Source organism: Bos indicus, chromosome 7 (genome assembly GCF_029378745.1).
Source record: "Bos indicus isolate NIAB-ARS_2022 breed Sahiwal x Tharparkar chromosome 7, NIAB-ARS_B.indTharparkar_mat_pri_1.0, whole genome shotgun sequence".
Lineage (NCBI taxonomy): Eukaryota > Metazoa > Chordata > Mammalia > Artiodactyla > Bovidae > Bos > Bos indicus.
In genome coordinates, this window is record NC_091766.1 from 52840095 (window position 1) to 52865338 (window position 25244).

At 40.1% G+C, this 25244-nt stretch overlaps 1 protein-coding gene across 1 annotated transcript in view; it reads left to right on the forward strand.

Annotated features, from left to right (window-relative positions):
* The first annotated feature begins 1501 nt into the window (after positions 1 to 1501).
* The window catches only part of NDFIP1 (Nedd4 family interacting protein 1), a 51052-nt gene continuing 27309 nt past the window's right edge, over positions 1502 to 25244 (forward strand). The window contains exon 1 of the mRNA XM_070792119.1: positions 1502 to 1755. Coding sequence (XP_070648220.1) covers positions 1693 to 1755 — 63 coding nt within the window. The 5' untranslated portion in view covers positions 1502 to 1692. The remainder of the gene's footprint in view (positions 1756 to 25244) is intronic.

The following is a 25244-nucleotide window of genomic DNA, read 5'->3' on the forward strand; positions in this document are numbered from 1 at the left end:
CATTCCATGGGAGTAGCAAGAGTCAGACACGACTGAGCACACAAACAACTCACATGTGCACACGCACACACACAGAATTGGAAGTGAGGATAAGAAATATACAGAATTTTTGTTGATTATGACTGGCTCCTACAAACAGAGACCTCAGGGTAGGCTCAAAACACACAGTTGTGGTTTAAAACATGTAGTTACCTAAATTTGAATATTGGAAGATAAAACAATAGTGATAGTAGTGCCAACTCTAGACTGCCAACTTGGAAGGGCAATCAAGAAGAAATTGGAATAACAACAAGCTTCAGAGATCAAGTATTTTTCTGTGTTGGCCATGTGGGTAGAAGCAATCCAGGTGGCTGGATATGATAGAAACAGCAGACCTCAAATGCCTGTTCCAGGATCAATAACTATACTGTGCTAGATGCTATGTGAGATACCAAAATATTTCAAAGATAAATAGTGTCATCTTTTCAAAGTTTATAATTTGATTGTATGATAATGGTTAAGAAAGCTAGCTTGATGAGTTTATAACCCAACTTTACCCCTTACCAGCTCTGCGTTCTTGCATAAAATATCTAATGTCTTCAAGCATAACTCCCCCCATCTGTGAAACATCAATAACTGTATCTCCTATACGGCCCTTCTGCTGCCTCCTTTCCGTTCTTCCACAAGGCAACCTCTCACTTTCCTCACCGTCTTTGCATATATGTTCCTCCTGGAAAGCTCTTCACAAGTCTGTATCTTTGAAGTTTTGCCTTTCATGACACCACCTCAGAGAGCTTTGGTTCAGAAAACATCGTGTCTATATCCACAGAGGCTGTTAAAACACTAAAGGACTACATAAAAATAGGGGATGCTATTATGATCACCCAGGGGTCAAGAAGTTTTCCAGGATTTAGGGTCAGCAAACTTTTTCGATAAAGGGCCAGATAATAAGTAATTTAGGATTTGCAGGCCATAGTAAACAAACTGGAGCGGCTGTGTTCCAAATAAAACAATTTATAGACACAGAAAGGTGAAATACACATGCTTTCCACAGTCATTGAACCGGATTTAGCCTCTGCCCTGTAGTGAACTGACCACTAGTCTACGGAGGATGGCAGACAAGAAGGAAGTGGATAAGAACTGAGATACTGCAGCCAGATAGATACTAGGGGTCAGATGGCTGCTGTGGGAGACTGTCAATCTCCCTGGGCACCAACGACCTCTAAAATGGGGCTGTGGCTTCTGTCTGGGGTGTGTGAGGAGGGTTCAAAGTAGCACGCAGAGAAAGCTTGGTGCTTAGAACCAGGCACCCATCATCAGCGTCGCCCTCTCTGCGGTGACCTGCAACCTGTTTTGGAAGGAACCGACTCCGACGCCTCAGCCTCGGGGAGCGGAACGACGGGCGGAGCCCACGGCTGGCAGCTGCACCGCCGGGCGAGGCCGGGCCTGACGGGCCGGGCTGCGCGAGTCGGGGGCGGGGCGGCGGCGCAGCGTCGTCGTCGTTGTCCCCGCCTCCTCCCCAGGGGCCGCGTCTGAGCCTCAGCGGCGGCGGCGGCGCTCACTACCCGAGGAGAGCGGCTGGCCTGGTAGCGGCGGCGGCCACCGAGACCCACCCGAGGCGCGTCCCAGTCGGCCTCCCGACGCCCCCAGGCCGCAGCGCCCGCGCCCCTTCAGCTCGCTCGCTCGCCCTCCTTCCCTGCAGCCGGCTGCGCCATGGCGTTGGCGTTGGCGGCTCTGGCGGCGGTGGAGCCAGCCTGCGGCAACCGGTACCAGCAGGTGAGCAGCGCCCAAGTGCCCCCCCACCCCCACCCCCGACCCCGGCCCGGCCCTGCCCGCTGGCCGCTTAAGGCCTCCTCTCCGGCCCCGCCTGTAGCCAACTCGACTCCGCGGCTTGCCAGGCCGCGCTGGGCCTGGGCCGGCCGGGCGGGCCCCGGGCTCGGATTCGAGGCGGCCGCGGGCCGGGACCGTCCCTCCGCGACGCGGGGCGGGAGTCGGACGGTGGAAAAACCTCCGCCCTGCAGTGTTTTCCGCATTTCCCACGGCGGGCGGGTCGCCGAGTCAGAACCCGACACCCTCCGGAGGCTTTGACCTGAGGGCATTCAGTTTGCCTTTTTCCACGTTGAATTTGATGTCACTGGAAAAGGGGGAAAAAAAAAAAACACCAAGCCAAAAACGTGAAATGTAAAGGAAATTACGTGGAGAGAAGATTAAAATCGCTGCTGCTGCTGCCGACAGCTCTCCGCAGTGAGATGCGATTACTCAGGGTTTCAGAGCCTAGTCTGCTCGTCAAAACCCATTCCCCTCGCTTGCATTTAAAGACAAAATGATACGAGGGACAAGTCCCAGTTCGCAATAGATTTGGAAAACGCGATGTTTAACTAGTGATGCCCCTAAAATGTCGAACTACGTAACATTGCAGGCTGCAGGGCGTGTGCCCGGCTGTGTGTTTTCCAAGCTTGGAAATGACGTTTAAAGAAATTGAATAGCATAGCTGGGGAGAATATGTATAGGGGATGGGTGGATTATTATCTCGGGTATAATTTCTTAATTGAAGCCCTAGGGAAAAAAAGCTGCTTGTTTTACTCGCCTGTCTGTAGCCTGATTTCCCTCGGAAATTCGAGGGAGACATTTTGCAGGGTTTTTAGAGGTATTTAACGCATCGTAATTGTGGGAATTGATCCAGGTGGCTAACTGATGTTGACTGGAATCGCAGGTATCTGCGTGCAGTTTTTTCAGATGCTTTCAGTTTAATTTGCATATAAATGGAATTGTGCTTTTATGAAATTAAATGTCCTATCATAGATGATCTACAGTTTTATGTTTTATAAGTGAGGAAAACCAATATGATTAAAACATGTAGATTAATCCTGGTGGGGCCAGTTGCTGGGTTTTTTTGCTATCATCAGCTCAGTGTTGTAATTTCCTCCCTCCTACAGCCTGACTCCTCATATGACTAATTTTAAGAATTTAGCTTTTTGGTTTCATAAGCACGCTCAAATTGTGGCAGTGCAGTCTAGTCCTTAATTCTCTCACAGCCTGGGCTACGTACTTTTTTGTATGACCTTGGGCAAGGCCCTGGGTTCCTCTCTGCTTTAGTAAAATACAAATGACAGGTATCACTTAACTGTCACCGAGGTGTTCACAGGTCACATGTATCGCATATTGTGATCTAGTTCATTCTTTCATCCTGCCTAGGATAAAGCAAACAAGCAAAAAGCTGAGGCTTTTCTTTTTACTGCCATCTTCTTGAGCTATTAGGTAATGTTGACATACTGCTAGAAGCAAAAAATGGTGAAGTATTAAAATTACGTATTTCTTGGTGTAGTGGTTAATAGCTTTAAATATGCAAAATTGAGGTATCTTAAGGACAGGCCATCTTTTTTACTTAAAAAAAAATCATTGTTTTGAAGAAATCTTCAAAAATAGAATGAAAAAAAGAACTGACATTCCTAGAAAATACGCAAAATACGAAAGCCAAAAAAAAAACACCCCAAAACCAAAACCCCACACCAAAAACCTATCACCTATAGATAACCAAAGTTAATATTTTGTGTATCTTTGTGTACTTACAGCTGTGTAAATATACACAAGGGTACATCAGTGTATGTGTCCAGATAAGGAAAGTTAATATTGATTGAGCATTTACTCTGTGCCAGTCATGGTACTAAGTACTTTACATCCATTATTTCACTTAATCCTCACAGAACCCCTTTGAGACAGTGTTTGATGTTGTATAGATGACGTTAAATGACGAAGTCAAGACTCTCTGGAGGCTCGGTAACTTGCTCAAGGTCACTGCTTCTAAGCAGTGATTACAAGGGTAAATACACACTCAACTACTTAAACACAGGCTTATGGCCCAAATATAAGCATGTACGTTAGCAGATATATACATATACATTTGTATTGTCTTATACACCCATACATACGTACACAGGCACATCTTTGTACATACATGGCAGTTTTATGGGCCTCTGATGATACTTTCACACACTTTGTGCATATGTGTACATGTGTGTTTACATACCCACATGTTCTGAAACACATTTGCCTTCTCAAGTTTGCATGTGTGTGTATTGAGCACCTGTGTGTAGAAAGGCAGACACTATAGCTGTATAATGAGATGGGTTCATATTTTAACATCTGCATAGCATGCAATTGTATGGCTAGACCGTAATTTAATCAGTTGCCTATTGTTGGTCTCTAAGGGTGTTTATAATTTTTTTCAATCACTAAAGTTTCTTTTACATACATCTTCAACTATTTCCTTAGTATAAATTTCTAGTGGGTGGAAATGCTTGGTCAGAGAATATACATATTTAAAAGGCTTTCGAATTATGGAATGTTATTAAATTGTCTAGGCAGCCTGATAGCATGGTACTTTTGGGGTGTCACAAAGGGACCTCTGACTTCTATTTGATATGGTTAGTCAAATTGAGCTGGTCTTCTAATGAAGTAAATGTAGGAGAAAACTATGATTCATTCATAATTGCAACCAATTGTTTTGCCTTTATGGTCTTTTGATTGGTAGAGCAGTATGTCCCTAATTGGAATTTAGCATCACCCCAGACCACACAGATAGCTGGGGCTCATAAATTTCCTGTGGCTTTATTTTTTTCTCTTTTTGCGATTTGAAACATGAGCTTGTGTGGCCATACCTTCTGACGCGCTTTCAGAAAGCTCTAGGGAGGCCTAGTGTTGAAAACCTTGTTGTGTGCTGCCCTCTCTGAGGCCATTTACCCTGTTCATCCATTCCAAGCTGCGTTTGCCTCACTGTAGTAAATCGTGGGCTATATCGTGCATCTTCCCAAATACTTACTTCCTGATATGTTTAGAGATATTTGGATTTAAAACCAGTGAAAGTAGGCAATGATGACACTGCTGGATCTGCTTAAAAACAGGCTGCAGAATGTTTGTTTTAGATGACTCTCTGCCTGCTAAATAAGTGAGTTGCTTATGGCATCACTAATAAGTCTGTATTGTAGTCTGCTGGCGTTGTAGATCGGCTTTGGGTACGTTCTTTCAGGATCGTGAAGGAAGGTTTTGAGAAATGAGGGAAAGAATTTCATCTCGGGCAGGCCAAACATTTTGCATGTTCAAGTGTAAAATGATGTCATGATTCTGGAGGAAGGAGTGAATGGCGCCTCTGTGGCTCTTTTTTTAATTTTTATTTTGTTTCGTATACTCACTTAGTTGTGCAGCCTTAATTTCACCAGCATCCATTTCCAGAAAATCCTTACCCCCTTAAACAGTAACTGTCTTATTTCCCCCTCCCCAACCCCCTGACAGCCACCATTCTGCTTTCTATCAGTGAATTTGATTACTCTGAGTACCTCATATAGGTGGAGTAATACAGTATTTATCCTTTTGTGACGGGCTTATATCACTTAGCATAATGTCCTCAAGGTCCATCCACATTGTGTCATGTGTCAGAATTTCATTTCATTTTAAAGCTAAATAATATCCATTGTATGTGTATACTATATTTTATTTCATCTGTCAATACATTTTAGCCATTGTGAATAATGCTGCTGTGAATAATGGGTAAATAAGTTTCAAAAGAGTCCAAGCTTTGAGTTCTTTTAGATATATATGCAGAAGTGGAATTGTTGGTATTACATGGTATTGCTTCCTTGGTAGCTTGGCTGGTAAAGAATCCACCTGCAATGCAGGATACCCCAGTTTGTTCCCTGCTTCAAGAAGGTCCCCTGGAGAAGGGATAGGTTACCACTCCACTTTACTTGGACTTCCTTGGTGGCTCAGATGGTAAAGAATCTGTCTGCAACGCGGGAGACCTGGGTTCGATCCCTGGGTTGGGAAGATCCCCTGGAGAAGGGAAAGGCTACCCTCTCCAGTATTCTGGCCTGGAGAATTCCATGGACTGTACAGTCCATGGGGTCACAAAGAGCCGGACTCGACTGAGTGACTTTCACTTTCACTATGGTATTGCTATTTTTAATTATTTGAGAAACTGCCATACTGTTTTCCATAGCAATGCACTGTTTTATATTCCCACCAGCAATGCATAAGAATTCCAGTTTTGTCACATCCTCATCAACACGTATGCTTTCCGTTTGTGTTTTGTTTTTGTTTTTGATAAAGCCTGGGTGTGAAGTGGCATCTCATAATGATTTTGGTTTGCATGTCCCTAATGATCAGTGAAACTGAACATCTTTTATGTGCTTCTTGGCCATTTGTACATATTGGAGAGATGTGTATTCAGATCCTGTGCCAATTTTTGAATTGGGCAAATTCAAACATTCAAATTTTTTAATTGTTTGCTTTTTGTTACTGAGTTGTAGGCGTAATTTCTTTCTTTATTAAAATTGTAATTGGTTTACAATACTGTGTTAGTTTAAGGTGTATAGCATAGTGGTTTGGTATTTTCTCAGATTATAGTCCATTATAGGTTATTACAAGATAATGAGTATAATTCCCTGTATATGTATATTCTTGTTGCTTATTTATTTTACATATAGTAGTTTGTATCTATTAATCTCACACCCCTAGTTTGTGGTTGCTTCCCTTTCCCCTTTGGTAACTACAAGTTTGTTTCCTAAATCTGTGAGTCTGTTCGTTGGCATTTACATTCTTTTTTATTATTTTTCAGATTCCACATGTAAGTGGTATACAGTATTTGTCTTTATCTGACTGACTTCACTAAGCATATTATTCTCTAGGTTCACCTACTTGCTGCAGATGGCAGTATTGCATTCTTTTTTGTGGTGGAATAATATTCCGTTGTGTGTATATATTAAGAAGGTGTGGGGGGTGTGTGTGTGTGTTTGTATCTCACGTCTTCTTAACCCAATAGTTGATGAGCACTTGGGTTGCTTCTAAGAGTAATTTGTTAGTATTTATTTATATTGTCAACTTTTTACTTTGTAAAATTTCAAGCATATACAAAAATTTAGTGTAATAAAACTTATGCACCCATCACTCAGCTTCAACAATCAACAAATAGTTAACTTTTTCATTTATACTGTCTATTATTTTGTAGCAAATTCTAGAAATCACGTCATTTCATCCATAAATATTTCTGTGTGTAACTCTAAAAGGCAATGGTATGATATTTTAAGCATATATTATCACATGAGGAAGTACATCATGAAAGCACTTTTGTATAATTTGTCATGAATGCAGAACCAGGATTTGTGAGTGACAGGAGCTGCAGATCTTCAACTCTCCATTGTATCTAACTCTCGGTGAAGTACTCTAGGAAAATCTGGCATTGTCTAAACTGATGCCACCCATTGGTTTCCCTGCATATAACTTCAAATTACATTATCCTGAACATCACCAATATAACATTACTCTACATTAAATTAGATTATAAAATAACCCTACCATGAGAGTAATATTGTATTTTGCTAATTAAAAGAGGAAAGACTTAGAGAAATTCAAGTGCCATTCTCTGATTTACTTGTTCTTAGGGCTTTAAAATGATTACTTCAGTTTCTTAATAATTTATTCTTATATTATCTTTGAACAGTATAACTGTTTAGTGGAACCATATTCTTGTAGTAATGGATAATGCTCATTTAGATAAAACAACTTTTAACACTTTAATTAGAGATTGATGCAAAGAATCAACTTGGTGATCTCATCCTTATTCTCAGGTTACTTTTGCCAGTATACCAGGCAGTTGGTGAATATCATGTATTGAATCTGTTGAATTTTACACAGTCCAATTGTAATTAATTGCTTCTCATGGCTGTGTAGATAGATGTATAGTGTATGTTGTTGCCTTCACCAACTGTTAACAGACTTCACTTTGCACGTCCTGCTGTTACAATTAGACTGACTCATTTTTTTTTTGAGTACCACAATTTAAAGTTTTAGATACTAGCTCTCAGTATTGATCAAATTTAAGAACATTTCTAGTGAAATATTTTCTTACTGTATTATATATTTTCCCCTAGCAGTTTAGTATAATCTTTGACAGTTTTTCTTTTAAATTTGTGTATTGCAGTATTATCAGTTGGTAGTTAATCAGTGGCTTAAATGTGATTTGGAGGTCTTTCTGGAGATTGGATAGTTTATGAATAGAAACATAAAGGTTGATGGGACTTCCCTGGTGGTCCAGTGGTTGAGAATCTGCCTTTCAATTCCGGGGGCGCGTGTTGGATCCTTGGTTGGGAAACTAAGATCCTACATGCTGTAGGATTAGCCTGCACACCGAAATTCCTGAGCCTGCAGGCTACAACTAGAGCCCTTAGCTACAACGAAAGATCTCCCATAATGCAGCGAGGATACTTCTTCCTGCAACTAAGACCTGATGCAGCCAAATAAATAAAGTACAAAGGTTTAAGGAGTGGTTTCTGTTTAATAACAATTTCATTTTATTTGTCATTCAGTACTTAAATGTGGCAATAACGTTGCACATTTCTTGTTACAGAATAGCACACAGATACATTCTTCATATTCTAGAGTCAAATAGTAACTTGTAAAGGAAAGCTTGACTTCCCTCCCATTCTTTTCCCCAGAGGCCTGACTGCTTTGCACCTTTGGGGTGTGTTCTTTAGGCTTTTTTCCTTTCCTTAAAAAAAAATATTAAATAAACTTTACTTTTTGTAACATTTTTAGATTTTCAGAAACATTGAAGGTAGTATAGTTTCTGTATACACCAGACCCAGTTTTCCCACTAACATTTTAGTATGGTACATTTGTTGACAATTAATGAACCAATTGGAGAAGGCAATGGCACCCCACTCCAGCACTCTTGCCTGGAAAATCCCATGGACGGAGGAGCCTAGTATGCTGCAGTCCATGGGGTCGCTAAGAGTCGGACACGACTGAGTGACTTCACTTTCACTTTTCACTTTCATGCATTGGAGAAGGAAATGGCAACTCACTTCAGTGTTCTTGCCTGGAGAATCCCAGGAACAGGGGAGCCTGGTGGGCTGCTGTCTATGGGGTTGCACAGAGTCGGATACGACTGAAGCGACTTAGCAGCAGCAGCAGCAGCAATGAACCAATATTGATATGTTATTATTAACTAAGTGTAAGTGAAAGTGAAGTTGCTCAGTCATGTCCGACTCTTTGCGACCCCATGGATGGTAACCTACCAGTCTCCACGGTCCATGGGATTTTCCAGGCAAGAATACTGGAATGGGCTGCCATTTCCTTCTCCAATTATTAACTAAAGTCCATACTTTATTAAGATTTTCAATTTTTATCTATGTCTTTTTTTCTGTTTCAGGAGTCTGTACAGATTCCACATTACATTAGGTCGTCATATCTCCATAGACTTCTCTTGGTTGTGACAGTTTCTCAAGTTTTCCTTGTTTTTGATGACCTTGACATTTTTAAGAAGTATTAGTCAGTTATTTGTAGGATGTCCTTTCTTTGGGATTTGTTAGATGCTTTTCTCATGATTAGATTTGGGGAGGAAGCCACACAGAGGTAAACTGCTGTTTTCATCACATCATATCAAGAATGCATACTGTCAACATAATATCAACAACTTATCATGGTTGATGTTGACCTTGATCACCTGGTTAAAGTAGTGTTTGTCAAATCTCTCTACATAAAATGACTCCACCTTCCCCCTCCCCTTTTGTACTGTGCTTTTTGGAAGGAATCACTGTGTTCACTATGTACAGCTTATACTTAAGGATTGGGGAGTTAAGTTCCACCACCTCATTGAGGGTAATGTGTCTACATTAAGTTATTTGGAATTTTTCTGCATGGGACATTTGTCTCTTCTTCATTACTTTATTTATTCATTAATACTGGTATGGGCTCATTAATGTTATTTGAATTATAAGCCAGCACTATTTTGTTAGGTTGTTCTAGCTTTTGCCATTAGGATCTCCTTCAGTTGGTACTTGTATCCCTTTGACAGAGCTCCATCTTTGTGGTTTTTAAAGCACTTCTTAACTTTTTGGCACCAGACTTACCATGTATAGTTCCTGAACCATCCTGGGATCAGCTGTTTCTTCAAAGAACCCTGGTTCCTTTTATTGGAGAATGATGTTAGAAACCACAGTCTGTGTTCATTGCACCTGAAGACTCCTGCTTTTTTTGTTTTCTTTCCTTCCTTTTCATCCTTCCCTTACTCTTAGTGACCAGCACAGTTTTTTGTATATAGTAACTATTCATTAAATTCCTGTTGAATGACTTCAATCCCTGAGAATGTATTATGGTATGTAATATTAATTACATTAATTAAGAGAATAAGATAGTGGATAAATGGCATCATTTTGAGATGGAAGAGATCATCTCTTCCAGAGACTTGCAGGAAGCTTCTGAGAAGATGGAGCTTGAGCTTGGCCTTGAAGGACGGGTAAGAGGTAGGTGGGGAGACCAGGACTTGGGAGAAGCGGGTAGAGATGGACTCTCATGATTTGTTGTTTCCCTGGGGAACTTGTTTCACTTGCTAGAAAAATCACCTATCACCTTTTCTGGCCAGGAACCCTCCTCTTCCTCTACCTGGAATGCTGCCTTCTTCCCAGTGCCCCTCTCAGTTTAGGTAGTCTGTCCTAAGGGGAGTTTGAGTTCCTCCCCTCTCTCTGGTTAGTTTCCCATGAATACTAGATTCCCCTTTCATGACACATTTTGTAACCACATTTTAAACCTTTTTTCTGTTTATTAGGTTGATAGAAAAGTAATTGTAATTTTGCATTGTTGGACTTTGCTGTTATTGGAATACATTCTTAAATGTGATTGTTATAAATCATTTTAATGTACATTTTGCACTTTATATTTTTTTGCTAATGATACTGCTTGCTGTTTATTTTGTATTTATTTTAGACTAGGAAAATGATGTTAGACAAAATGCAAATTCGAGCTATTTTCTTATTTGAGTTCAAAATGAGTCATAAAGTATTGGAGACAACTCACAACATCAGCAACATGTTTGACCCAGAAACTGATGATGAATGTGCAGTGCAGTGGTAGTTCAAGAAGTTTTGCAAAGGAGATGAGAGCCTTGAAGATGAGGAGCATAGTTTCCAGCCATCGGAAGTTGACAACGACCAACTGAGAGCAAGCAGTGAAACTGATCCTCTTTCAACTACACGAGAAGTTGCCGAAGAGCTCAGTGTTGACCATTCTATGGTTCTTCAACGTTTGAAGCCAATTGGGAAGGTGAAAAAGCTTGATAAGTGGGTGCCTCATGAGCTGATTGCAAATAAAAAAATCGTCCTTTTGAAGTATTGTCTTCTCTTATTGTACACAACAACAGCAAACCATTTCGCTATCAGATTGTGACTTGTGACAAAAAGGGATTTTATGCAACCAGTGATAAACAGCTCAGTGGTCGGACCTAGAAGAAGTTTCAAAGCATTTCCCAAAGCCAAACTTGTACCCCAAGAAGGTCATGGTCACTATTTGGTGGTCTGCTGCTGGTGTGATCCATTATAGCTTTCTGAATCCCAGCAAAATGATTACATCTGAGAAGTATGCTTAGCAAATCGATGAAATGCCCCAAAAAGTACAATGCCTGCAACCAGCATTGGTCAACAGATGCTGGGCCCAGTAAGGGCCCAGTTTTACCGCATGACAACGCCTGACTGCATGTCACACAGCCAATGCTCCTAATGAATGAATTGGGCTATGAAATTTTGCCTCATCTGCCATATTCACCTGACCTCTTGTCAGCTGACTACCACTTCTTCAAGCATCTTGACAACTTTTTTGCAGAGAAAAATGCTTCTACAAACAGCAGGAGGTAGAAAATGCATTCCGAGAGTTTGCCAAATCCCAAAGCACAGATTTTTATGCTACATGAATAAACAAACTTATTTTTCGTTGACAAAAATGTGCTGATTATAATGGTTCCTATTTTGATTAATAAAGGTGTGTTTGAACTTAGTTATCAGTTCAGTTCAGTCGCTCAGTCATGTCCAACTCTTTATGACCCCGTGGACTGCCGAATGCCAGGCTTCCCTGTCCATCACCAACTCCCGGCTTGCTCAAACTCATGTCCATTGAGTTGGTGATACCATCCAACCATCTCATCCTCTGTCATCCCCTTCTTCTCCTGCCTTCAGTCTTTCTCAGCATCAGGGTCTTTTCCAGTGAGTCAGTTCTTCACATCAGGTGGCCAAAGTATTGGAGTTTTGGCTTCAGCATTAGTCCTTCCAATGAATATTCAGGACTGATTTCCTTTAGGATTGACTGGTTTGATCTCCTTGCAGTCCAAGGGACTCTCAAGAGTCTTCTCCAACACCACAGTTCAAAAGCATCAATTCTGCAGCGCTCAGCTTTCTTTATAGTCCAACTCTCACATCCATACATGACTACTGGAAAAACCATAGCTTTGATTAGATGGATCTTTGTTGGCAAAGTAATGTCTCTGCTTTTTAATATGCTGTCTAGGTTTGTCATAGTTATAATGACATATAACTATATAGAACTTGGTTACAATAATTTAAAATTCCTACAGTCCCAACCTGCAATTACGTTTGTGTGTATGTGCTCAGTTGTGTCTAGTTCTTTGTGACCCTGTGGATTGTAGCACACCAGGCTCCCTTGTCCATAGGTTTTTCCAGGCAAGAATATAGCCCTGCAGTTACATTTGCACCAACCTAAATATTTTGTTTTCGTATCTTACATACAGTTATTCTTACATATAGGTTAGAATCAGATATTACAGGCTTGTTACCAAAGACAGCAGTCTCCTGCTTACTTTTGCCTGTTTCTTAGCTCTTTCTTTTGCTGTTTTGTTATTATTTGTGAAGGTAAAAACCATAAGATATTACTTCTTGATTTCAGTTTTCAGCATTTTAAAAATTGACCACTAGGAGATTTAAGGGTTTAGCTCTGGTTTACCACAACTGCATATGCTTCCATTTCCTGTCTCTGTACCTTTCTAGTATCAGTTCAGTTCAGTTCAGTCACTCAGTCATGTCCGACTCTTTGCCGACCCCATGAATCGAAGCACACCAGGCCTCCCTGTCCATCACCAACTCCCGGAGTTCACTCAGACTCATGTCCATCGAGTCAGTGATGCCATCCAGCCATCTCATCCTCTGTCGTCCCCTTCTCCTCCTGCCCCCAATCCCGCCCAGCATCAGAGTCTTTTCCAGTGAGTCAGCTCTACGCATGAGGTGGCCAAAGTACTGGAGTTTAGCTTTAACATCATTCCTTCCAAACTGCAGATGGTGACTGCAGCCATGAAATTAAAAGACGCTTACTCCTTGGAAGGAAAGTTATGACCAACCTAGATAGCATATTCAAAAGCAGAGACTTTACTTTGCCAACAAAGGTCCATCTTTCTAGTATAGTTATATCCATATTGTAGTTAGATCAATATTCAGTATTTACAGTAATTTAAAATAATAATGTTTACAGCTGAGATATATTGTATGCTGTGATTAGTTTTACTTGCTTAACAGTACCTTATTTTCCCTAAAGTTAACCACAATTTTTTTTGTTTGCCTAATTTTCTGGGTATATATCATAAATTGCTTATGGCATGAATCATCCTCAGACTCTCACTTAATCTTAATTTTTTGATATGTTCAAACATCAGGTATTTTATTGATTTCATTGTTGGGTGGGGGATGTGTGGCTCTTTTTTGGGTTGTTTTTGGCTGCATGTGGGTATTAGTTCCCCAACTAGGGATCAGATCCAGGCCTGTGCGGTGGAAGCATGGAGTCTTAACTACTGGATTGCAAGGGAAGTCCCTCTTTCCTGTTTTTTTGACCTGTACTATAAGACTGCTTTCAAGGTCTGCTGTTTAGTTGTCATCCTAAGACTTCCTTTTCCAATTTTTAGAATTGAAGTCCCCTGCCTTGATTCACACTTTTTTTTTTCTTGATTTATTGTCTCATTTCTATAGAAGACACCCTCTAGTACTTTTCTGAGAAAGAATGTGTGAGTTAAACTTTTTTGTTGTTGTTGAGACTTTGAACATCTAAGACTTTTTTTTTTTTTAGTCTGTACCCTTACTTGATTTCTAGGCTTTTAGGTTGAAAATAGTTTCCTTTAGAATTTTGAAGCCATTTGTTCCATTGCCTTCTGGGTTCCACTATTAGGAAGACTGAAGCCAGTTGTGACATCTGATTCTTTAAATGTGACCTACTTTCTGTTTTTCTGGAAGCCTTTAGGACCTCCTTTTGTTCCCAGTGTTGTTAAATCTCACTGTGTACCTTGGTATAGATCTGTTTACGTCCGTCTTGCCAGGCACTCAGTGAGCCCTTTTGGTCTAAAAGCTGATGTCCTTCAGTTCTGGGAAATTTTAAAAAGTATTTGGTTGACTTTTTTTGCTGTGCTCCCCCCACCACCCTTTCTCTCTTTGGATCTTGACTCTTTTATACTGATTCTTAAAATTTTTTTAATCTCATATTTTTCACTTTTTTCTCAGCTTTCTATGGGATAGTCTCAATTTTATAACTCTTAGATAAAATTTTAATATTTTTAAAAAATTTTCAAAACTCTTTAATTGCCCCCTCCCCTTTTTTTTTTAGTAGCAGGAAATGGCAGCTCACTCCAGTATTCTTGCCTGGAGAATCCCATGGACAGAGAAGCCTGCCGGGCCACAGCCCATGGGATCACAAAGAGTCGGACACGACTGTCTGAGGACAGAGAATGGAGTTCAACATATAGTAGATGCTCAGTAAATGTTAGAATCTTTCCTTTAGTAGCACACTGTCCATGTTTTATGGTTTTAATTTTTTTCTCTTGTTTCTCTGAAATTATTGAAATGTTTTTCTTTTTAAAGTTTATGCTTTCCTGCATAATTCTTTCGTCTGTGTTGCGTTTATTCTCCTTGCTTTGGTATTTTATGATCTTTGAGTTAGAAGTAGGTGATCTTTGCCTGCTTGGTTAAAAGTACACAGTTGGTAGAGCAATTTGGAAGCTCACTATGAGTGATGGAGCTTCTTGACAGGCCTTATTACCTTTTAATCTAACTAGATTGTTTCTTTAAGTGACAGTGTTTTTCTGTCTCTCTTCTGTCTCTCCCCAGAGCTTAGGCCTGGCTGCTACTATTCTAAGAGCTGATTGGCAGAGGTAGACTAGGAGATTCCAAGGTTTAGTAACTAAGTCTCTCACTTAATCACTCCTTTCCGACAGTCCATTCTTTATCCAAATCTCTGGTGTCTCTGGTCCAGACTTCTACTGCCTCACACTCTCCAGAGAGTAAACCTCCAGTCTCTTAATGGGGATTCTGGGAGCTGGGTGTGTTTAACTGGGTCTCCAACTTCTCTTTCTGCTTTTAAATCTCATTTTCACTCTTACTTTCTCTGGTACCTGCTGCCACCAGTTCTTAAGCCTTGAGAGGGTACAGTGCAAGAGAGGTTGCTTTCCTGCTTCCTGGTTTAGGATTCAGGTTTCTTGGGTCTGCTGTGTAAGTTCTCACCTATCCTGCTTCTAACTTGCATGATTTTATTGCTGCTTCCTCTCCTGTTAGTAAAGTTTTGTTAAATTTGAGGCAAAAAAGAAATTAAAAAATGACTAACATTTGCATTTGAGAGGGTTTTGGAAGGGATAAAGGGGCTTCTTTGGTGGCTCAGATGGTAAAGAACCTGCCTGCAGTGCAGGAGATGCAGGTTTGATCCCTGGGTCGGGAGGATCCCCTGGAGAAAGAAATGGCAACCCACTTAAGTATTCTTGCCTGGAGAATCCAATGGACAGAAGAGCCTGGCGAGCTACAATCCATGGGGTCGCAGAGTTAGACATGACTGAGCGACTAACACTTGCACTTTTTTTGAAGGGATAAGAGACAGACCTATGTGTTCAATTTTTAACTGGAACCTTATGATTGTAATTACTTCTTTTGATTATCATTTCTTTGATAAGTTTTTGGTTTAATGAGGTCAAAAGCATCAGTCATGGCCTGATAAAGTCTTTGAATGATGTTGATTATAAAATGCAAGCAGTTACACACTTGCATAGTAGAACATTCTGTGATGAGGTAAAAGGAAAGATATGAAATGCTTAATGCATTTCCCTCTTGGTTCTCATTGTTCTTCCAAGAGAAGGGAAACTCCAGACGAGGCCTAAATTACAGCAAACTCTTTTCCCATCCATAATCTCTGCCCCATTGTGCTCTACTCTAAGCGTCATCTGATAGTAAGCAAGCATAACTGAGAGAACTCTGGTAGCTCATGAGGCCAGCAGAGCCAGGAAGGCTGCAGTTAGCATGAGTCTCTGGATTCTGGACATGTCTGTCACTTTCAGGGTTTGTATATTTGACTATACTCTTTAATTTAGACTCCATTTTAATTTAATTCCATTTTTTGATATACCAATTGGTGGTTTTTAGAACAGAAGACTTTCCAGGAATTACAGTGTGATTAATTACCAATTTTCCTTCATATGTACCACAAATGTTTATTGAATACCTAGTTGTACCCAATACACTATGGTAAATATTTTATTTCCAAAGATTGGAGAGGTTATTTCTCCTTTGTTTCTATTTTTGTTGCATGCATGGTAAGTTGCTTCAGTCATGTATGACTCTTTGCGACCCTGTGGACCATAACCTGCCAGGCTCCTCTGTCCATGGAATTCTCCAGGCAAGAACACTGGAGTGGGTTGCCATGCCCTCCTCCAGGGGATCTTCCTGACCCAGGGATCAAACCTGTGTCTCCTGCATTGCAGGTGGATTTTTTACTGCTGAGCCACCTGGGAAGCCCCATATGGCTTAATACCTGGCTTTGTATTTATTTGGTGATTTGTAAAGTAATATGAATACTTTTCAGAGAAGGCGATGGCACCCCACTCCAGTACTCTTGCCTGGAAAATCCCATGGACGGAGGAGCCTAGTAGGCTGCAGTCCATGGGGTCGCTAAGAGTCGGACACGACTGAGCGACTTCACTTTCACTTTTCACTTTCATGCATTGGAGAAGGAAATGGCAACCCACTCCAGTGTTCTTGCCTGGAGTATCCCAGGGACGGGGGAGCCTGGTGGGCTGCCGTGTATGGGGTTGCACAGAGTCGGACACGACTGAAGCGACTTAGCAGCAGCATCAGCATGAATACTTTTAAACAAACTAGTAAGTTAAAATGGCATTAAGATTAGCTGTCATTTCTTTAGGTAGGTTTCTGTTAAAGCTACACCTCCGTGCCTGATTTAGTCAGCATGTGCTAATAAAGTATCCATGCTGTTGCCACTCCCTGTTAAGTGCTGGGGTGAATACAGTAGTGAACCATGCAAAGGTCCCAGTCTGCAGAGGGCTGACAGTCTACTCTATTAACTGTTAATCAAGCAAGGGTGCATGTTCCTGTGGTGCAGAAAGTGAGGTTCTGACAGCAGGTGTTTACAGAAAAATAAAGGTTTATTTACAGGTTTTAAGCGAGGAGAACTGGGTAGCTCATGCTCAAAAGATCCAAACTCCCTGATGGCTTTCAGGCAAGGCTTTTTAAAGATAGGTGTTGGGTAGGAGGGTGGTTGGATATGTATGTGATGAGATCCTGGATCTCCTTCTGATTGGTTGGTCGTGAGGTAGCAGTGATATTTTGGGAATCTCAACCTTCTTGTTCCAACTGGTTTGGGGTCTACTACCACAAACTCTAATGTCATAGTCACTAAACTCTACTAGTTTCTGCAGAACAGCTCAAAGGTATGCATCAGATTGTTATCTATATTCCTTCAGGAGGAACTAGGAGTCCTTTGACTATTCTCCTAATCATTAAATGCTTGAGTCTGGTCTTTGGAACTTCGGGAAGATCTGGGAGACTGAAACCTTTCTACAAATAAGAAACAGGATGTAGAGAGGGGCTTTTATATCTAGAAAGGCCCCACAGGGTCCCGCTTTGTTCCATTCCCCCCCCTTTTTTTGATAGCCCTCAATTCTGAGAGGAATAGATAAAGTTTAGGAGAGAGATTAATCATAAACTGAGCAGAGGCACTCAGTTTTAGGGGGACTCAGTTTCATAAATCCTCTGCTAGTCTCCTTTTCTCAACCTTTCTGGAATTGTTAGTGTGATTTATCTGCAGAAACATGCACAAATCATAAGTGTGTATTGTAGCTCAGTGAACTTTCACAAGCTAAACACTCGCATTAGCTAGTACCCAGTTCAAGCAGCAGCATTACCAGCACTCCAAAAGCTCATTTCAAGTGCCCTTCCAGTTGGGCCCCTACCCAGGGTAACGACTCAACTGGCAGATTAGATTTGCCTGGTTTTGATCTTTATTATATAAAGTGTAGTCACACAATAAAAGCTCTGTGGCTGGTTTCTCTTGCTCAACATAATTATGTTTATGATATTCACCTGTGATATTATATGTTGTTATAGTTTGTTTATTTATGTGACTGTGTGATATTCCATGGTGTGAAGTTAACATGATTTAGTAACCCATTCTGATGTTAATGGGCATTTGAGTAGTCTCCAGTATTATGAATAGTGTTTCTTTGAATACCCTGGTAACATCTTTTGGTGAATGTATGTGTTTCTGTTGGGGTATATAACTAGAGTAGAATTGCTAGGTCGTAGAGTATATATAAATTCATCTTTAGTAGATATTGCTAAACAGTTTTCTAAAGTGGTTCTACAACTTTACGTTCCAAGTTTGAGAGTTCTGGTTATATATATGTGTGTGTATAAAATCTTAATGGAGACCAGAAATGTTCTGTATGCCAAGTCCAGAATCCTTTCATTTCTGTTGTGAGTTTATAAATAGGAACAAATAATTTTTTAAAATTGTTCTTGAAATCTAAATAGATGCCAGTTATAATCCATATTCTGTTGGGACAAAGTTTTTTTCATAAAGCATTGCTTAATACATTAAATGATGAATGATTAAGAGTTCATTTTTTATTTCATGATGGTATTTTAGAGAGAAGACAACATGAGGATTTTAAAAACACAAAAGAATATTTACCATTCACGGACTAGATTTTATATAAATTATTTTAAAATGTGTGCTTGGTTGCTCAGTCGTCTCCTACTGTTTGCGACCCCATGGGCTATAGCCCGCCAGGCTCCTCTGTCCATGGAGATTCTCCAGGCAGGAATACTGGAGTGGGTTGCCATGCCCTCCTCCAGGGGATCTTCCCAATCCGGGGATCCAACTCAGCTCTCCCGCATTGCAGGTGGATTCTTCACTGTCTGAGCCACCAGGGAAGCCCATCTTAAAATGACTCTTGTCTAATTCCTATTTTCATATTGTTTATTCTGTAACCAAAAGATGAACCGTCCTGTCAAAGGCAAGGACAACAGGCCAGGAGCTTAGTCTCCAATTCAACTTATCTTTGCTGGGACTTTTAATTCCTTCTCCAAATAGGTTCTGGAGCTCTGAACTAAGAACCGAGTTTCCATATGGAACTAAAAAGTGGAGAAGAGGTAAGACTCAAGACATAATTGAATGCCACTTCTTAAAGGATGTTATGTTCAGAGGTAGAGGGGCTTAACTAATTGAAAGCTGTGTGATTGTTCCGTATTTCCCCAATCTTTATAAAATCATGAAGAGTGATAAGGAGTGGGGGGCACTTATCGCTAACCCGGAAGGCTCCTTCTTAGCTGTAGACTTTGCCTAAGCTAGGTGACCGGAAACATTGGACACCATTTACTTGACAGGGTCTTGATGAAGCCATCAGTGGTGAAAATATTTCAGTTGGATGTAAGATGTGGATCCCAGGGGTTGGCAGGTTGATGGCAGTTTTCTGGTGCCACCCAAAAATCTCACAATGTATTTCCCAGGTGGTGCTGGTGGTAAAGAACCTGCCTGCCAATGCAGGAGACATAAGATGTGTTTCATCCCAGGGTGAGGAAGATCCCCTGGAGTAGGAAACGGCAACCCATATTAGTATATTTGCTTGGAGAATCCCACAGAGGAACCTGGTGGGCTGCAGTGCATGGGGTTGCAAAGAGTTGGAACATGACAGCGCACAGAGAAGATATGGATCCCAGAGGTGGACAGGTTGATGGCAGTTTTCTGGTGCCACCCAGAAATCTCACAGTGCCACTATCCTAGCCATAGTTGGCCAGTTTAGTGCCTAAATGAATGAGGAGTTATTTCTCCTAGTGCCTTGGCTTCTTAAGAAAGTTGAAGGGACTTCCGGGTGGTCCTGTGTTTGGGAATCTACCTTGTAATGCAGGGGACTTGGTTCGATCCCTGGTCAGTGAACTAAGATCCCACATTATGCAGAGCACCTAGACCTGTGCCCAACAACTGCTGAGCAGGCAGGCTCTGAAACCTATGCGCCACAACTAGAGAGAGTCTGTGCTCTGCAGCGAAGATCCTGTGTGCTGCAGCTAAATTAATTAAAGAAAAGAATTGTTAAAAAGTTGAAGTTGGAGATGAGTGGCTACCATCTTGCCTTCCTCTTTTCTCTCTCCATGGTATGCCTTCACGTGTTACTTGGACCTCAGGTGAAAAATAGAAGAAAAGCCATCGAATTGATGACCATAGTTCGTAGCATTTGCTCTCATTTCTAAGGACTAACGTAAATATTGACTTGGAATATTTTCTCTCTTTCCAAACCAAATTGTATTCATCAGTTGTTTTTTTTTTGAAATACAAATCATTGTTTGCTTTATTTTATGTTTTTTCTTTAATGTTATTTTATAGTTTACACATACACATATATATATGTATAATTTCACGCTAATGTATATAAGTATATGATAGCATCATATACTTACATTAGTTGTGGATTTTTTTTTATTTTATTTTATTTTATTTTTAAACTTTACAATATTGTATTAGTTTTGCCAAATATCGAAATGAATCTGCCACAGGTATACCTGTGTTCCCCATCCTGAACCCTCCTCCCTCCCCATACCCTCCCTCTGGGTCGTCCCAGTGCACCAGCCCCAACTGGAACCTATTATACAGAGTGAAGTAAGCCAGAAAGAAAAACACCAATACAGTATACTAACGCATATATATGGAATTTAGAAAGATGGTAACAATAACCCTGTGTACGAGACATCAGTTGTTTTTATACATGTTAATGGTGATAACCACAAAAATCTTTAAATAGAAAGCTTTACAAACTGGTGGCCGTTCTAAGGAAATTTACTGTGGTATTTTTTTCATCTGTTATTGCCATTGTCTTATTTAAAGCATTATCCTAATTACTTTGCTTTTCCTTTGCTTTGGTGAATTTTGATTTTTTAATTGTGTTTTTATCTTCCTAGTAAGAGGATTTGCATTTTGTCTTTTCCCTCTGCCATTAAATATGTTACGGATAGTCTAGATCTGGTGGTGATTTGTTTTTTAAATTATCTTCAGGTAAACAATAGAAAAAAATAATGTTTATTCTTTGCTCTTAAAAGACATTGTTGGTCAAACTCTCTTTTAATTACCTAATCCTAATATTTTTCTTTTCAGGGAAAAAAAATTTTAGGGGATTTTTTAAAAGTGTGATTAGTTTGCAACTCAATGTGTTATTTTCCTTTATTATTTTTATCCATTCACTTATAGGTGTACTGTGTTAAACTCTGAAGATATTGATGGGATCAGGACCCACCCCCTCCCATTAAGGGACATAGACATTGATTTAGCAAGGAAGTACTCATTTGGAATAGTTGATTTTCAGTGTCCTTTTAAATAAATTATACATTATACAGGTTTGCAGTTTTAATATTAGAAAATACTCTTCCTTTTTTTGAGTTGTAATCCACATGCCATATAGTTCATCTTTTTACAGTGTACAGGTCAGTGGTTTTTACCGTATTCACAGGTTTTGCCACTGTTACTGCTGTCTAATTCCAGAACATTTGAATCACCCCCCAAAAAAACATAGTACTAGCAGTCAGTAACTCCACACTTGTCCATTCCCTAGCACTTGGCATCTGCCAGCCTTTCTGTCTCTATTATATTTGCCTTTTCTGGAGAAATTATATAAATGAAGTCATACACTATGTGGTGTTTTGTGATTGGCTCCTTTTTCTTAGCATAATGTTTTCAAAGTTCACTCAGGTTTAGAATGTATCAGTGCTTCATCGTTTTTGTTTCTTGGTTTTTTTTTTTTTTTGGTTAGGATTATTTATTTCTGTCCATCCTTTTGAAAGTGTGTGGTTAGTCTCTCAGTCGTGTCCGACTCTTTGCAACCCCATAGTCTGTAGCCCCCACCCCCTGCCAGTCTACTCTGTCCATGGCATTTTCCAGGCAAGAATTTTGGAATGGTTTGCCATTTCCTTCTACAAGGATCTTCCCAACCCAGGGATTGAACCTGGGTGTCTTGCATTGCAGGCAGATTCTTTACCATCTGAGCTACCAGGTAAGCCCTTCGTTTTGAATGGATATACCAGATTTTATTTATCCATTCATCATTTGATGAACAATTTGACTATTATAAATAATGCTGCTATGAACATTTATATACAAGTTTTTCTGTGAAGATATATTTTCAGTTCTCTTAAATATATGTTTTGGAGTGGAATTTGCTGGATCCTTTTTTAATTCTGTGTTTAACTTTATTTTGAGAAACAACCAAACTATTTTCCATCTTGTGTATGAGTGTTTAATTTCTGTGCATATTCAGCACCACTTGATTTTGATTTTTTTTCCCTTTTGTTTATGGCCATATGCTTGGGTGCAGGGTGATATCTTGTGGCTTTCATTTGCATTTCTTGATGACTAATAATGTTGAACATCTCATGTATACTGGCTATATATCTTCTTCGGAGAAATGTCTTTTAAAATTAGATGGTCTTTTAATTATTGAATTTTGTTGTCAAAATTACCTTATATAAATATCATCCCCTAGTTAATAGTAAGTTAGTAGAAAACTATTCTTGAATGGATAGAATTTGGTGGTGGTGGAATAATTTATAGTCAGTATATTATATACAAATATAAGATTTGCAAACTGGTGGTTGCCAAAGGGGAGGTGGATTGGGGGGCAGGTGATTAGATGAAGACGATTAAGGGGTACAGAGTTCAAGTCATGGGGATATAATGATATATAGCATAGGGAATACAGTCAGTAGTAGTATAACAACTTTGAATGGTGACAGATGGTAACTAGATATCAGTGATCATTTTGAAATGTATATGAATATTGAATTACTATAAAGTGTACCTGAAACTAATATATAATGTTGAATGTCAATTATACTTCAATTAAAAAAAAAAAAAACTAGTCTATATACAATAGAAAATTTTTAGTTCTCACAAACTTTGACTGTTTCTGAACAACAGAGTAAAATAGCACCCCCAGTGGTTTACCTAGAGAAATGTGCTTTTACTTTCTGGTAAATATACTGTCTCATTTGTTGGGATTTAAAGAGTATGCAAAAATAGTGGGTTGATCATTAGAGGTTTAAAATATTGCATTTTAAGGTAAATGTTTTAGAAATTAACGCTAAAATTAGAAGTGTAAATAGCATTTAAAGCTAAAGTTAAGGATTTTCTGAGACTGTTACTACTTAAAGGAGGTATCTAAACTTATCAGAATTTTCTTGCTGTTTAAATAGGATTCACCCAAGAAAAAAATGAGTCATGAAAATACTGTAACTTTATGGATTTATAGGATAAGTTCAGCATTATTTTCCACATACTTGTTATGTTTGTGTGAATTATGAGGTATACTTTGATAGCTCTTCTCATGGATTTATGAGTTTTGGGGTTGATCTCTTTGATGTTTAGTAGAATTTTTTTTTAAATTGTTCTTCCATTCTTAGTAGAGAGAATCCAAGAATGACTTTATGTGCCTTTAGGTACTGCCATCCTGTACAGTTGTAAATGTTGACCTTAGTTTGGCCTAATCTGAGTCCTTGCTCTTCTGTTGCTTAAAAACAGCTCATTTCTAAATTGAAGCTCATCTTTAAAACTACTGGGATTTCCCGATGACTCAGTTGATAAAGAATCTGCTTGCAATGCAAGAGACCTGGTTTTGATCTCTGGGTTGAGAAGGTCCCCTAGAGAAGGAAATGGCAACCAACTCCAATATTCTTGCCTGGAGAATTCCATGGACAGACCATGGGGTTGTAAAGAGGCGGACATGAGTGAGCTACCAACACTTGCTTCAGAACTGCTTTTGGGAGGGTAGCGAGAAACCTTTTTACTATGGCAGGAGCTCAAATAATTTAAACTTGTAGGGTTTGTGTCTTTAAACTTGTTAATTGAAGTATGCTTCTGTTAGAACTTGAGTTATGTATGATTTCTTTATGGGAGATTCTGTTGTTTAAAACACCATGTATTTATTTCTGATAGGAACAGTGTGGCTAGGATACAGAGGAAGGTAGTAACAAGGAAAAACATCCTTTGTTTTAGTTGTGCTGTATTTCATAGGCTTAATATACAGGACAAAACATTTCAGCACCTGTTGGTAGGTGTTTTTTTGTTTTGTTTTTTTTTAAACTGAGAGATTGAAGGTAAAAGGAGAAGGGGGTTGCAGAGGATGGTTAGATAGCATCACCGACTCAATGGACATGAATTTGAGCAAACTCTGAAAGGTACTGGAGAACAGAGAAGCCTGGCGTGCTACAGCCCACGGGGTCTTGAAGAGTCGGACACGACTTAATGAGTGAACAACAATCAAGGCTAAGAAGTACCTAGAAGATTGTACCATATAAAGTGGGGATGTGGAAGAGTTTTAGGGATCTTCTGGGGAGCCATAACAGATTCTGCTCATGGTATAAGGAGGAATGCAAGTAATCAGGAAATAGGAGTGAGGGCACTGTCAGGAGTGTGGTGAAGAGAAAGACCATCTGAAGTTTCACATGATTCAGTTATTCCTTGATCAGCAGTGAAGATGCAGTTTTGTACTCAGTACTTTATATGGCATGTATAGGTAATCGTGTAACCAAGGGAAAACCACAGTTTAAATCTTATTTGGAGATAAGTAAAATTGATGAGAATTGTTTAAAAAAAATTATGTGACAGAAAAGAATCCAGAGCCCCAAAGGTATTTATTAACTGTCACAATTATACAATTAACCACCCTCCCCTGCGGGAGCATGGAGAAGGCGATGGCACCCCACTCCAGTACTCTTGCCTGGAAAATCTCATGGACGGAGGAGCCTGGTAGGCTGCAGTCCATGGGGTCGCTAAGAGTCGGGCACGACTGTGCAACTTCACTTTCACTCTTCACTTTCATGCATTGGGGAAGGAAATGGCAACCCACTCCAGTGTTCTTGCCTGGAGAATCCCAGGGATGGGGGAGCCTGGCGGGCTGCTGTCTATGGGGTCGCACAAAGTCGGACATGACTGAGACGACTTAGCGGCAGCAGCCTGCAGGAGCATAGTGCAGGGAGAGGGCAGAAGTCCCACCACTTTTCAAACTTGTCTGTCCATAATCCCTACAAAGGAAATCTGCAACAGGTAGGTTGTAATCAGGCTTCCACTGACCCAGTTGCTAGAAGAGACTGGGCATCTTTCCAGTGGCAGCCTCAAACTGACAATGACACTTATTC